General features: G+C 52.4%; 2 protein-coding genes across 2 annotated transcripts; both read left to right on the forward strand.

The window, feature by feature from the left end:
* Positions 1-4,455: 4,455 nt before the first annotated feature.
* Positions 4,456-9,205, forward strand: POSPLADRAFT_1146452 (hypothetical protein; the record flags this gene model as incomplete). Its single annotated transcript, XM_024485934.1, has 8 exons — positions 4,456-5,652; positions 5,973-6,068; positions 6,157-6,299; positions 6,730-6,873; positions 7,063-7,157; positions 7,611-7,837; positions 7,904-8,074; positions 8,126-9,205. The coding sequence occupies 8 exons, from the start codon at positions 4,456-4,458 to the stop codon at positions 9,203-9,205; spliced, it is 3,153 nt and encodes a 1,050-aa protein (XP_024337768.1).
* Positions 9,206-12,338: 3,133 nt separating this feature from the next.
* Positions 12,339-13,670, forward strand: POSPLADRAFT_1146070 (hypothetical protein; the record flags this gene model as incomplete). Its single annotated transcript, XM_024485881.1, has 2 exons — positions 12,339-12,551; positions 12,609-13,670. The coding sequence occupies 2 exons, from the start codon at positions 12,339-12,341 to the stop codon at positions 13,668-13,670; spliced, it is 1,275 nt and encodes a 424-aa protein (XP_024337769.1).
* Positions 13,671-16,112: the final 2,442 nt, after the last annotated feature.

Below are 16,112 nucleotides of genomic sequence, written 5' to 3' on the forward strand. Positions count from 1 at the left end.
CGTACATACTTATCACCATGCCAGCATCTGTCGGCTCAGTTGATTGGATAGAAAGGCAGTAGGCTGTAGCACTGACATTCCAGGTGGATATTCTAGTTCTACGGACCTCTTCCAGTTGAAGGTACGTCACATCAGTAGCTCGTGGCTGTATGCGCTTCTCCTCCTGGTATGTTGCCAACGACTATTCTCAGGAATATCTCGTCAAGACTTCATGTCATGATGCATGGTCATCGTCCGACTGTCCAATCCGCTCCTGAGGGCATTGTCAACACCCGACCCGTAGATTACCAAGATATGACGTGATCGGTATCGTGATTCCTCTGTATCTAATAATTTCGAATGGTGTACATAGACAGGCGAAAGATTACTATCGTCAGATGAGGACAGCAATGCCCTATATAGGCGAGTTGTATTTCAGGATTTAAGGTCCGGCACTGACTCGTGGGGCTCTCAAGGTCAATTCTCTGGCCCATTGTGACGGAGAACACGAAGAATGATGTGCATAATGCGAACATTTTACACCCAAAGGCGTAATGAGCAGTGTTGTGGTCAGCGTGCTTTCCGAGTAAATGTCGCGAGAATGACAAGAATATCTCCAAGGCCTGCTTCAAATGCAGACTATCTCTAGCCATCGAGTTTTTGTCCAAATGAACACGTCTAAATGACCGAAGTGAACAACGTACTGAGAACATGCATGCTAGTGCCACACCAGGAGGTGTCCATATCAGCCAGTGCCGACGTCAGCCTCCAGATCATTAATCGCGTACCGAATGGTTTTATCCAGAAGCTAGGAGATGCACCGTGGATTACAACCTGCCCTGTCGTCCTGCAGGTAGATGGACCATGACGCGAAGGGATTCACATGTCGTCAAAAACTACTCTCGCCACACGAAGGTGAAACGTACGCGTGGCAAAAGAAGGCCTCGAAGTCGTTGCAACAAAATACGAACAAATGGGCGAAATAAAAGCGGAGAGCATTCGCGTACGCTGCATTAAACTAAAGAGAGAGGGGGGAGGCATAAATATAGGGTAATAAGAGGGGGGTTAGGATAATCGGGTTGCAATTCATTCTCACAAGTGTCTCCCCGGCATCGACGTGAATGTGTTCTCCGGTGAATGGAGAGGTCGCGGCGACCGCATGTTCGCGGAAAGCTCTGTAATAGAAACCGCAATGCTTAGCTTCGCGTCAGCATGTACCGAGCTGACGGAGACTGAAAATACCAGTCTAGGATCTGGTCAATCAGGCCAGCCTACAGGGAGCTTGTTCGGCAGCACAGGCCTGAGACGGATTTTGAGCCGAGATGCCGTAGCGGGGCGAGGAAGACAGGTAGAGCGTGCAGGGAATTGGAACTCTCACCCGTCTACCTGAGCAGACGGGCGGTGTCTGACGATATAACGCATCGAGTATAGGCGCTTTCGTGTTACAGCATCAACATCGCCAAGGACGAGGCCTGACGGTATGGTGCTCAAAAAGACAGAGGCAGACTACGCCCCCGGGAATAGAGCGTTGTGCGTCGAGTGACAGGAAGGTGCTGACGTAAAGTCAGCGCATCCGACACCAGGAACGAAAGGCGGTGATGAGCATACTGTAGGGCCGAAGTCTGCTCGCTGAGTGTTAGGGGCGACAGTAACGAGCGTGAATGCGCGCGGCTGTGTCCTTCCTGAGATATTGAACACGCAAGTAGTCCACGCAAACTCGGAATTGCCGACGTACCGCAGGTAAGTATTGTGCACGTCATAGGACCCCGAGGACCTCCGCCATCTCGTCATCTTCAGCACACGATTGCAACGGGGGCGAGGGGTAGAGATTTACTTGAGGCGGCCTCGTGTACCTGTCCACATAGCGTGCAAGTATCGAGACCCGTCAAAACTGCTGTTCCTGTGCGAGACGTCCCGTGGAATGCAAACGCAAATGCGTGGTGTTGGGTGAGCTGCACGTCGACTGCCGTAATGAATCACGATGCAACCACAGGAATTGTAATACATTACTTACCCTGGCCCATATTTGCGCTGTATCCGATCCCAATAATCCCGAGAAGTCTACAAGAGTGCATACATAGAGGCATAGAGTTAGTAGTGGCAGGCTGTAGAGGGCGCGAATAGCCACGAAACCCATCCTCGAGGCAAACAATGCCAAACCCATCAGTACTAGATTAGATAGACGCCATATGCCACCGGCGGAGCCTGCAGGTTCCGAAACACCGGCCTTACAGGTAAAAGGTATAAACCGTTGCATAACATTGTGCTGCATGTACTCGGTGGTGACTCGGAAAGAACTCCAAGCAGACGAGAGCAGGTCTGATTTTGTGTAGCGCACGCTGTAGACACACAGTGAAAATTACAGCAAAACCAATATTGATAGACCTCCCCTCGCAAAGTATACACTTCGGCAAGGTGGGGCAGAAGCTCACGGCAGGAGCCGGTAGTGGTGCAGAGACGGCGACAGAGACGGGCTACTGAGTAGACGCTTGCTGTGATCCCCTCGTCTTCCGACCATGGTCGGTGATCGTCGATATGTGCATCCTGCTCAGAAAGGATTGGTTGTATACATGTCTCGCTCTATGGCTAATGATCAGAAGCTACTGGTATCACGTCACAGTAGGGTGCAGAGGTCGTCGCTGTATGCCATTGCTTGCGGAAGCAGACGGACAGTAGACCTCGACAAACGGACAGATCTTGAGGCATTGGTGTAGATTGCTTTATATGGGTGCCACGAACAATCTCTGAGGAGTGAATGCACGTCACCCCGAGGTGCCGAGCGCCATTATGCTCCGTGCCGCCTATCTGTACTTCTCGCGAGGGAGGTCTATCAATATTGGTTTTGCTGTAGCAGGAAGAAAACGACATACAAAGAAGAGGCAACACTTCACTTCGGGCGTCCCTGCACTGGGATCAATTTTAATACATTTTGTCCCCTGATATAGCAACTTCAGAAACGGCATAGAACGACAAAGTAAGCTGATGGAGCTTTGAATCACCGTTATGCCTCCGCTAACGCGTGCATTGTTCTCGACGTCCTTATGAACAGGGGTACGCGGCTGTGATGCTCAAACAGCGATGTGTTCCGTATCTCGACTGCTTGCACACTGCTCCCAGAGAAAATGGACATCTCGTGCAGCGGGAGCTTTACAAAGTCTGATGCGTCTATCCCGCCTATAGTTGGTGAAGGGAGACAGGCGCAGTGAATGGACCTGCGATATGCAACACTGTGCCCTCGCCCCTCTTTGCCTCCGACCTTCGTCACTCACTCACCAATCATCTTTCCATCACCCACACTTACCAAAGCACATTCAGCTTGATATCAGCAACTTTCGCCTACGAAAACCCCTTTAAACCTATTGGTATATATATGTGCTCTTTTTACTCATCTGCTGTAGCAAGTACTGACTGACCGACCCTAGCAATCCTCTCCATCCGGCAGCATGATCATCACGGGACCCACAGACGGCCGTAGATTTCGGAGTTTTACAAGGTGAAATGGAACAAGGGGCTACATATAACCAAGCCCATCAGTTCCATTTGACGCAGAAGTGGGAGAACATCGGCTGATTCCACGACACCCAGGACGAAGGGGTCGCGGTGTCCACCGCATATCGGGACGACGAGTGGGAGGCCCAGACTAGTCTATTGTCTATCCACTGAGGGACAGAGAACTGACGATCTGCTCCATAGGACGTCCTGTCAGACATGGCAACATCAATTTTGTCTCCTGGGGTCAAAGCGAGCGGACAGCATGGAGTTGTGCATCCAGTCCGCATTATTCCGGTGACATGCGTTTTTTATACCTGGTCATTGAGGGGTAGTGGCGTCAGTATCGCATATAATAGATCCCGGCAAAGAAAACACGCATGGTCCCGAAGGCAAACTCTGTGGCTTACAGAGATTAAATCTCGATATTCAAGGTGCTTCGAGCTGGCGCTCTACAAAGGAACTTGATGTGCCCATGTTTTGTTTCCAACCAATCGGGGACCGTTGAAGCTATGGAAACGGAATATGCTTGTTTATGGCTTGCAATTAGCCCCACGGAAGAGCGCCGTGGAATGAGCTGACATCCTCCGGCAGCTAGTGGCTGGTTATTGGCTACAGCTTTCCGGGAACTCATCAAAGCGCAAACACTTGAACTCCACCACCTGATGGAGCAGCACCGTCGGTATATATCCACACTCTTTGCTCCTACTCTGTGGCGGAGGTGCTGCCGTCTTCTGTGGACACGTTGCAGCAAAGCATGGATCAAGAAGCGGATGTATGTTTTGGAAACACGTGGGTCATATCGTATCAAGTACACCTCTGGATTGTACCCAGCCTAAATGGTGCCACATTGACACGTTGCCAGTGGCTCGCGTTGACGCCACGCTAGATGCCTCGAGGTGTCTGTCACGTCGGATATATATGCAGGGTGTATCTGCCTCATCGTGCCCACTCCTCCTGTCGGCTCTCAGATTCCAGCCTTACAACATGCAGTATAGCAACCTCTCTCCCTCCGAATCCTCACACTGCAACGTGGCATCTTCCTCAGACAAACACGTCGAATTTTACCAGGTGTTGACCACACCAAACGACTTGAATGTCGCTCAAGGCTTTCGCGAAACGTTAAAGTGTCTAACCTTAGATGCAACAAAAGCTTGTGGCCTTGCCGAGGTGAACCCCGCCCCCGACCATTCGATTCTAGACGTACTATCCCAACGTTCGCGTTTGCTCGAGACACTCATCATACACGGCACCATTCCTCCCCAGCATATCTATACTTCCCGTCCCTGGCCCTCCGGACTGCGCAGGGTGCAGTTGAAGGTCGAATATGCCAACGCAAGCTTCCTACTCCCGCTTTCCAACCTCACGCAACTCGAAACGCTCGATATCCAAATAACATCGTACACGGATCCTAAGGAGCTGTTGTGCTTGAGCACATCGAGAATTGCCTTTGGATCACTGCAGACGCTTGTTTTTCGAGGACATTTCAAGCTGACGGCCACCTTCCTGAAAGTCATCACCAGCCCTAAACTCCAAGACGTAACCCTGCAAGGTAAGGTATCTGGCGACTCGAGATACTGGGACGACTGTTTGACTACCCTCGCATCGCGTTTCGCCTCAATGCGCCGGATGTCAATCAACGGAGCCTCCGGCATTGAGAGATTGACACGATGTGTATCTCTATGCGATCTCGTGGAGACTATCTCGCATCTGGACAAGCTCGTCTCCATTCACCTGACCCTCCCGTACGGTGCGCATTGGGAAGAGGATGCATTGCGCACAATGGCGATTAATTGTCCAAAGCTCGAAGAGTTGAAGTTCTGGGCTTATAACCTCGACATGAACATCCTCGTGCACCCTCAAACTATGCTCGACATCATCAGTGCCTGTCCAAAGCTGAGAGTGTTAGAGCTCCCCAAGGTCGATTTGGAACCCAGTCTACTCAGCCAGTTGCAGCTTCCGGAAGCCGGTGATCTGGAAAGTATCAATCTTGGATACGGCCCCGAGTGCGAAGTGAAAGACGTTAATATGGTTGCCAAGTTCATCTTGAGGCTATGTCCCAAGCTGTGTTGGGTCTCCATGTGGGAGACAACGAGTGACGAGTCACTGCCTGAGGAAGCAGATGAAGGGTGGGAAGGGGTGGTATACCTTTTGATGAAATGGTTGGACGAGAAATGCGATATTGTATGCGAACCATCCCCTTGTTTTTAGTATGACGAAGTCAACAGGTTTATAGAATAGCGTACAGGCGAGAACCAGTCCTGCGGCGTAACGACAATTTCCGTCGTTTAAAGCATGAACCGTCCCTAGAGAGCTCTTCAGCAGGATCATCAGAAAAATAAACGTGACGCTTCCACCCCACATCGCATCTCGACAGCTCGTGTTCCGCTTCTTGGGTGACCTTTCCCGTCGCCACCTACCACTTGCTTCCAGACTCCCGCATCCTCTTGAGACAGCTCAGCGAGACCCCGCGGCAAGGCAAAGTTATACTTAATGCTTGGTAGAGCGACCAGGATGGCATCGGTCACAGAACGATGAATGTCATTGCGATAACTGAGCCCAGCCAGCTACAACGTCTGTCCAGCAAGCAGATGCGCCGTGTGTTCATTCCACGACCGGGGCGTTCAATGACTCTCAAGCAGCATGCGGGTCGACCTGGATAGGTTGTATATTCTCCCCAGACCAGAGCGACGCAGTCCGACATACGATGGGGTGATAGAGTCGCCCGCGTGCGCCTACGGCAAGCGGATGGATCCAATGTCTAGGGTTTCGAAGACGGTGTTCAGAAGGCCGCACTTCGAGCACAGCGCACGGAGGCGAATGGATGGGCAGTGAGCAGGCGATAGGCGAGATATTGAATGATGAAGAGCTTCACCGTAGACAATAGGCTAGAGTAGAATGGTCGTCAGGATATGCAGGCGCAGTTCGCACATGCCATGCGACAAGCAAACACAACGCACGAGCATGCGTGTGGCTGCGTCGGCGAATTCATGGATCATTTCCAAGCGCATGAGCAATCGGCATACACATTCGAGGTGCTTCCATACTGATTGATCCATTTGAGCGGGCAGACCCTGAGCGCACACCGACAGTGCACGGTTGGCTGAAGTACCCGAGCATCACCACTAACCCGTCGTCTAAAATGAGCGCGTGCTGAGGAGAACGACGGAATAAGCGTGGACCTGACAGACGGGACCCATATAGCTATTCATGTCACGTACACCCATTCACTTTCCGCCCGATAACCTCAGGGATATACAGACACAAACGCGCTGTGAACAAGGCGCTATTTGGCGAGTACTATGAGCCGGTCAGCCATGCACGACCCCAAACGAAGAGATGGGGGCGCACCTGCCAGCGGAAGGCCACTTCGGCGAAGAAGATTCGGAAATTTTATGACTCTACGTGAGCGCACCGTAGGACTAGATCTGGGTTGAAGGGGATGTCCAATCCTGGACGTATCTGTTTGACAGTGAAATGCTTATGGTTATGATGAGAACCGATTGAATACTCGAGCACGCGGGAACAAGTGATGCAGACAGTTATTCAGACTGTCCGTACATTGTCTCAGACTTCTCGCGGCGTGTGCTGTAGACACGGAGTGTACGAGTGGGAAGATAAGGTGAAAATCGACGGCGACCGCAGTGCAGAAAGCACGCCTGATGGGCGCTTTGGCGTGGGGAACCAATGTAGAGCGATATCACATTGTTCTCTGAAAAGGAAACATTAGCAAAGACAAGACAACGCATAATCAGCGGAGGCCGCAGTTAGCATTATCCGTCCAATATTACTGCTTTATTCTCAGCATTCGTATAAACAAGCACGCGTCAGTTACAATGCTCAGCCAGCCTGTCTACCTGCCTCCATCGGCTAGAAATGGATGCCTCGTGCAGCGGGGGCTTTACAATGTTTGATGGGGACGTTCTGCCGCGAAGAACTGTCTAGCCCGCCAGTCCACGGTCGGCGAAGCATAGAAGGCGCCGGATGCCTGCACAATACAAACTGTGCTGTCGTACTCCCTCCTCCCTTCGCATCGCTTCCGCTTTACAACCTGTCAAGGTTATAGATTTCACTTTATTTCAACAGCAAACCAGATAGATCCAAGCCAAGTATGTCCAACCCTCACCTACCTCATCCCATAGCCGCTGATCGCCCAAGCATTGTTTTCTTCTTTGTCGTGTGGGAAGCAGACGAAATTGTGTCTTCCGGAGTGGTCGACATGCTCGGGGCATCTCGAGACATAAAGACGAACTTCGATGAGCTGATAGGGTCGTACCAGTACAACGACCCGGATGTAGACCGTGACGCGCAAGTCGCGCTCGGTTTGTACGTTGAGGAGAATGAGGCATGGGACCTCGGATCCAGAATGGTTCGTGTGTATTCACTGCTGTGGATTGTTCTGTGGGCTTTTCTAATGATGACAATATATTATAAGGATCCCATCTCAATTGACTCGGACGGTACACCAGGGCTGTCCACCACCGAGGAAGCATGGCCAATTATGTTGCTGCTGTGCCACAACAACAGAGAAATCAGTGTAGATGAGGAAGTAGCCACAAGCATCGCCATGGACGAGGGCACCATCGAAGGGGATGGTGCAGAATTTGTACGTCAACCATCCTTTCTTCGCAATCCTGGGATTCTAACGTCTCTTTAGGACATCACGCCGTCCATGCACCAGTCATCTATGGCATTGGCATTTCCGGGAGACGGCACGTTCAGCGCTGGGCCATCGAGGTTCCCCGGTGCGCTCGACTACACACTCAGCTGGGCTCAAGGGGACCCCGTTCCCTCAATGGCTCAAACCACGTACGGGAGCAGAGATTCTGTATCCCGTACAATAGATCCTGGTCTGTTATGGACAGAGCAGGACCACATTGCAACCGAATACGCAATTTCTCTCGATGACGAGGATGCCGAGGGGAACGAGGTCCTCGAGGAAGGCGACGACGACGAGGTGTATGACGACGACACTTCCATTCTCCACGCAGATAGCGGGGACAACGACGCACCTCCTGTGTCCAACGAGGACGAGTCTGCAATGTTTGACGACGACGTCACCATCGAAGCAGCCACCAACTTGCCACTCTTCACTCCTCCCCTCGCCAGGCCCATAATGCGTTCCCAGACTCGCGCGTCTTCTGATAACAACGCTTTGGCGATGCCCGATGCCTCGCGTGGGCAAAAGCGCAGGGCTGACGAAGACGGCGAGGACGACGATGACAACGAGAAGGCAGTGAAGAGGGCCCGGAAGGGAAAGGCGAAGGATACTGGCCAGAAGAAGCAGAAAACCAAGCCAAAAGCGAAGCGTACAACGAAGGCAAAGGCAAAGGCAAGCAGCACGAAGAACAAGGCAGAGGCGGGCAACACCAAGAGCGAGGAAAAAAGGTTCCCATGCTTGCAAGCCGATTGTGATCAGACATTCGGACGTCAGAGCGAAAGCTCCCGCCACTTCAGATGCAGTTGTCCGAAGAGAGACCCAGACGACCTCGAGAAACCCCCCTGCCCCCACTGCAAGGAGCCCTTGTGCAGAGGCGATTCGGTCAGGCGACATATCGAGGAGGGTGCGTGTCCCGTCTTGAAACAGTCACCTGGAGAGTCGAAGGAGTCCGGAGCATCGAGTGACGGGAACTACGGTAAGCGCAAGGGAGGAGACAAGGGTGGTCGCGGTGGAGGAAAGCGCGGCCGCGGTGGAGGAAAGGGTGGTCGCGGTGGAGCAAGGGGCGGTCATGCCTAACATAATATCGGGGAGTCGTCACCACATTCTCCCTCTTCCTCCCATACTCCTCACTCGAGTGTTTCCGCCGCCTTATAGTTCTGTGGGCTCTAGTCTTCTCGACATTGTCGTAGCCATCTTATCTTGCCGTCGTCTTCGACCTTTCTTGATCAATCGATATCAGTCGCCATACAGAATGAGCTTGAAACCCCCCAGCGACTGCAAAAGACGTGATTAAGCAGTGCGATTGAATGAGCCATGACGGAAGAGCAGAAGTAAGCGAAACAGTGATCGATCGCATCTGCCACCGCCACGAGGTTATCTACCGCTTCACGGAAATTCGGACTCGCTGCAACGCCGCCTGATTACTCGTGGCCATCGACTTGAACGTTCGATACGGTCATTAATGAACCACGTCAGCGGGTCTCATTCAACAGTATCTATCATATACAACTGCCAATTCGATGAGCGTATTTCATGCGTTGACCTGTCGAGCTGTTCTAGGAGAAGTCGATGACTAGGAGACATGATACCTCGTACTGAGGAAATTGCCCGCATCTGAAGATGTGTTATATATCTTGATGGAAACCAGATGTGAAGGAAGAGGGTGTACCGCCCTCCCTTTACGATGCGGCTTTCGTTCAACCACCATCTTGACGTTTCTATAGGGCATATATCGCAAGATTGCTCTTCAACGCATACACATGAGCGAGATAAATCCCATGAATATGCAGTCCGGGTGAGCGACCTCGGTTTCATCAGCGCAGATGGCTCTACATATAGGTGCAGCCCCGTTGTCCCAGGCCCTGGCTTTGGAGCCTCTGCTTGAAGATTATATCAACATCGGAAGAGAACAGATATCTCTAGCTAATGAATTGGACTACGGAAGTATCTGAACCTTTTCTGGGTCACCACAACTACCCACCATGAGAGAATTCGTAAACTACGGTCATACGCGGGACATGCTGCTCTGTTTTCGTGTACCCTGCACTGACGAGGTACTGTGGCTCATTCTCCCCATCTGCAGTTGAATGATGAAGGAAAAATCACATAAGGACAGATATAGAGTCACCCACGAAGCGGTCAGATCGTTGAAAGAGATACATAGATGTTAAAGCACCGGGGATTTGGTCGACGAGCGCGTTTGTCCACGGGCGCAGCGATGCTCGTAAGGGACTGCCGCGTGAGGTACATACACCACGAATGGTCATGTTTACACTGCAGGAGAGCCTCCCCGGCGTCGGTCACTATTGCGCCCGAACTTGCGAGCTCTTTTCTGACCGCATGTTCCGATATAAAAGGTGATTGAACGACCAGTCGGACGTCTGCGTGGTGGAGGGCCTCGAAATCGGTGCAACACGGATAAAAGTTCTAATGAAGAAACTGGTCAAAGTAGGGAGCCTGGTATACGATGCATTGAACCAAGAGTGGTATATTTGACGAGACCGACCCTGGGACAGCGAGACGAAAAGTGGGGGTGTGTCAATGACGGGACTGCTGGAAACGCAGGAACGGATGAAGCTGGGCGAAGAGAATGGCGCTGGGCAGGTCTATTAAAGGCTTATTACGGAGAGGCACAAGTATGGGGCAACAGGGAGTAGTGTAAGACAGGTCGCGGCGTAATTCGTACTTCCAAGTTTCTCCTTGACATCATCCCGGGAATACGACGAAACGAACCGAGAAGCTGACGCGATCAGACATTCGTCGAAAGAAAGAGATGTACGCCCTGGGTCCGCAACCGCAATGCGTCGACGTATACCGAATTGATGAGGGCTAGTAATATCAGTTCAGGGTCCAGTCTGCCAGGCCAGTCCGAGGTATGCTTGAACGGCGACATACGGTACGGCGAGTGCATCTGCCAGGCTTGACGATATGGAGCTCAAAAGGACGTGGGGGACTGCGCCCCTGGAAACTGAAAAGCCACTCGGATAGGGGGTTATACATCAGACGGCAGGTAAGGGGCTGTTACCCGGTCAGCGCGTCCGACACTGGGGACGAAAGAATTGTACGAACATACTGTGGAGGCAAGGTGAACTCATCGCATGCAAGAAGCGACGATAACGAGCAGGACTGGGCGTAGCTGTGTCCTTTCCAAGATGTCGAGCAAGCGCACACTCCTCGCATGTTGTACGCTTGCGACGGGGCGCAGGTGTAGTCGTTTACTTGCAACGAAAAGGTTCAACGCGTCCGTATACGTAGTGTACAGCCATTGAGACCGAGTGGTCCAAACCGCTGTTCCCGCCAGTCTCGCAGTATGGAGGTGTTAACACGCCGCGTTGGCGTGCCAGACATACGGCGCAGCAGCAGTAACGATGCGTAGACATAGCGTGCCCCTTAGAGCGAAGATCTAGCTCGCAGAGAAGGTTCGGAAACATGGAGAAGTGGCTATGACTTCGCGAGAGCGCACCATGGGCCCAAATCTGGGTGGAAGGGGATATCCATTTCTGGAAACCACTGCGTGACAATGTGCCGCTGGTACTTAGCGGTAGGACCGTCACTCCTCCCACGGCCTACGATACTTATCGCGTATCTCGCCCTGTAGACACAATTTGAACGAGTGGCCTGACGGTGTAGGATTCGAAAAGAAAAACACACAGAGAGGTGGTCGGAAGGCGGCACTGGCATCATCTGCCGGGCGTCTCTGCACTGGGAATTTACTTGATCCATTTTCGCATTGTTCCCTGAAATAGCGATGTTAGCAAAGATACCAAACGACAATGTAAGCTGATGGGGCTTCGAATTGTCATGATTCATCCGATAACGCTGCATTATTCTTGACACCCTTATGAACAAGAACGCGTGGCCGTGATGCCTAGACAACGATGCTTCTCAAATTCGGACTGCCTGCACGCTGCTGTCAGGAGGAAATGAACGTCTCGTGTGCCGGGAGCTTTACAAGAGTTGATGGCGCGTCTCTGCACCGGAGTACAGCCTATCTGGCCCGCCCACTGCGAAGCGCGACAGGCGCTGGTAGCCCGCAATATATAATGTCGCGCCGACCATCCCGCCCTCCCCATCTTCGCTCTGAGGCATCAGCTTATAAAGCCAATCTACACTCGGACACGAACTTTTTAAGCCTTTACACACAAGTATGTATAGTTTCACTCACCTGATACTACACGCACTGATCCCCTGGTCACGAAGCTCCTTCGCCATGCAGGTAGAAGGACATGAAATCATCATCGGGGGCGCAACCATCCAGGATTCGGCCGGAGTCCTCGGATTGGAACTGGATCCGGCTATACACCCGGACACCAGCTTCTTCATGCCAATCTGGGCGCCCTGGCCGGACGGCCAGACTGAAGGACCGGAATCTGCGCCTAGTCTCCCCATCGAGGATTACACACTGGGGTACGGGACTGGCATGGTACGTGGGTTGTTCTTGTCATGAAACTAGTGGTTGAAATCCTTGCCATGTGTTGAGTATTACGAAGCTATTACGCCAGGAGCCACTTCTGACGATGTTGAGGCAACCGGGCGGGATCACGATAGTAATGATCCCTCGAACGATGACGCAGCGTACGGGTACAATGTATCCTACGCGAATGCCTCTGGTCTGCAGCGCGCAGAGCAGGGAGCAATCACCATAGTATACACCGGTCACCGTATCGGTCACGACGCCAGCCTCGCGAATGAGGCTGATGCCGAGTCCGAGGCCGACTCTGGGGTCAACGACGCGGAGCAGAGCGAGTCTGAGGCCACTGGCCACACTAATAACATCGCTACGCCTGCCGAGCTGTCATCCGCCGCTCCCTTATACATGCTTCCCTCGACAATCGACAACGCCAGTACCAACCAATCACTCGACGACTCCGAGCACGACACCCCGCGGACAGTTGGTGAGGTGATATCCAGCAGGAGGATTGAGCGGTCCGAATGGATCACATGGCAGCCGCGGATGACCCGCTCGATGACGAATGCAGTCGCCTCCTCATCTGCACAGGCATCCATGTCCGCGGCAGGCCCATCGACGGCGCCGCAAGGTCAGAAGCGAAAGTCGCTGGACACAGACGACGACGAAGACCTTCCTGGGCAGCATGGGTTTCGAGACGAAGAGAGCGCATACGAAGAAGAAGATGAGGAGAATGAGGGAGAGGGAGGCGACGCGATTGAGGAGGCTGAGGAGGACAGCGGATTCGATGTGGAGGAGAGGCACCTCCGTGACACCGCTACCGCTGGGCCAGACGGACGCCGGGAGTGCCCCGCGCCCAATTGCGGCAAGCTGTTATCGTCCTTGGAGATTATGGTCCGCCACTGGAAGGGATGCAAGAAGAGGCCCGACCCTCAGTCCATCCCTTGCCCGGGCTGCGGCAAGTTGTTCGCGAGGGGCGATGCGATGCGCCGGCACCACAGAAACCCAAATGCTTGTGAAGGGTATGTCGCAGATGATGAGGCGAGGCCGAGGCCGAAGCGCGGTCGAGGGTCCAACGGCGGTCGAGGGAGCAAAGGTGGCGGCGGTGGTCGGAAGCGTGCTCGTCGTGGCTAGAGGTAGCCGTTCCTCTTCTAACTTTCTGTCTCGTCTACGTGCATTTCTTTGGAGCTGTGGCCGTTGTGCATTGAATGCAACACTTACTGGTTCTGCGTCGAGCTGTATCTCGTCCTCCCCTCACTGTGATGTAAATCCCTCCCGCCGTCATCAGCTCTGCGACAAGATGCGATTCCTTTAAGGCGAGCGACCTCGTGCTGTGTGCGCTTCGTGGTGTCCTTCGTAGAGGGAAGGAGGGTTGAGCAACAGATCAATAAGAGGCATAAGAGTGATATTGCCGTCGACGCGAAAAGGAAGTACCGTAGGATGGCTGTTTGACCCCGCTTATACCAGTGGCTGATGATGTTGCACAATCATGCTTACGAGATTGTAGTGCGTCGAGTGTCTGCACTTGAATGCAATGTGAACATCCCCTCCAATTTGTCTGAACCAGTTATATGTCTTCGCAGGTAGATCTCGACGGTGCGCTGCCCATCCAGTCAAACAACTTGAAGACAGCATGTAGACTTGATGTCTCTACTTGTTAGCCCCACATACAGAGCATTCTACGTCCTGACCCGACTCTGTTGTTATCTTTCTCCATACAGTTTTGCGCGGAGAGATACACGCTGCATACCTGTATGTACAAGCTTACAATTCTCCAGCTCAAACTGCCGATGCTCGCATCCGTGACTCATGATGCGGACAGACAGATTCCCCAAAACACCATATGCTCGCCTTCGCGGCTGCTAACATTCTACTCGTTGCTTTACAGCCAGAGAGTATGTAAGAAAACTCCGACTACTGTATGATGTTCGTCGATGTGATTCTTTTCTGACGATCTCGGCTGTCACTATTTGCCAGATCGCCGTAACGCCTGATGTGTTGCACTGAGACTCCGGTATCACTCTGTTCGAAGGCATGTCTGCAGTCACGTACTGCTAATCCACAGTTAGCATTAACATGTGGCTCATGCATCGTCTACCGTGTGTTATCCCAACAACAATCTTTGGAAGACATTACCATCGCAACGCCCTGGCCACGACTCCTCGAGATCGCCTGAGACCCAGCTGTGTGTCAACTTTCCAGTGTTCTACGTCTCCAATGTGCTGACATGCTATACCGCCTCAGTGACGCCGTTCGCTCGCTCATTCTCAACGCTCAATATTCACGTCTGTCATCAAGGAATATATATTGAGGAAGAATGGAGGTTTACTGATGTCAGGGGTCAAGTAAGCGAGCAGATACCACACGCGCTCAACCAATCCTATTGTAAGTACGTCGATATGATGCATTTAACTTGCTTATGACTGGATCTGAGTACGTCATTGGCTTTTCTTGAACATCAGGCCTACGCATGAACGCTCTCGAGAAGTTATGTACCCTTTTAAAAGTCAAGCACTGCGAGCGGACCTCATTGCTACGTATTAACAACAGGCTGTGCGCGGGAATATTGCATCAATCGGGCGACCGTATTGATGCTGTCACTATCAACAGGTCAGTTCTCGTCCACTTCTGCTTGAATGATCCTGGTGTACAGGCGATGGACTCTGTGTGTGCCATGCCGCATACAGCCTCCACTGCTCACGACTCATTATAACCGTTATTGACCAGATTTTTCAGGGCTGCAGTACCCCAGTGCCCAAAGTCTAAGCTGCAAGTGGCTGTAGTCGCGCGATGGCTTCATGGGACTGAGCTACTGGCATCTATAGTGGATTTTTCCGATGCGACCAGAAACATGCGGCTGCGGCGAGTCGGTGGCTATACCGCCAAAATATGCACTGAGAGGTCTCATCTGTCACCTGTTGAAGGTCACAAAGAAGCCCATCAGCGTGGCCGCACGATGCTGCCTTGCAATCGCACTGATCGAAGCCAATGGGCCACTTCATTGTCAGCCTTGGAAGTATGAGTGTGTTCTTCGTATAGATATCAAGTGCGTGAACCGTGGACCAAGGCTGTGCGGCAAGGCGCACAGGAAGCAAACTCCGCCATTCGCACGGAAGTCGACCGGAAATTGAAGCGTCATGCACGACCCAGTTGAATTAATGACACGCCGCCATGTCCCAGCGACCGGGAGACGGAATTGCAGGGATGTATACGCAGACTGTCGAGTCGGCGCGGGCTTGCCCACATGCCTGTCAATTCGAGGAGGTGTATGGTGAATAGCGAAGTTTTCGATGAGCACCGTTGATTGCCTTCGCCTCAACGTCAATGTTGCCGGAACGTGAACAGCTAGGGCATGGATATGCTCGACCCTTCCGCGTTTCGGGACTGACTCGGACAAGCTTGATCATGGATGCGGAGAGCATATTTGATCATGTCCCGGAATCGTGTGGGCGTACAATTCGTCGAGGGAAAGAAGAGTGAGCACATTCGGCACTCTTAGACGGCAGATTGGGCCAGACAGGCTGACTGTCAACTGTTGTGAGCCACCCTATGGAAAAGGAGAAGCACCCAGGATTG

Source organism: Postia placenta, assembly GCF_002117355.1.
Source record: "Postia placenta MAD-698-R-SB12 unplaced genomic scaffold POSPLAscaffold_9, whole genome shotgun sequence".
NCBI classification, from domain to species: domain Eukaryota; kingdom Fungi; phylum Basidiomycota; class Agaricomycetes; order Polyporales; family Adustoporiaceae; genus Rhodonia; species Rhodonia placenta.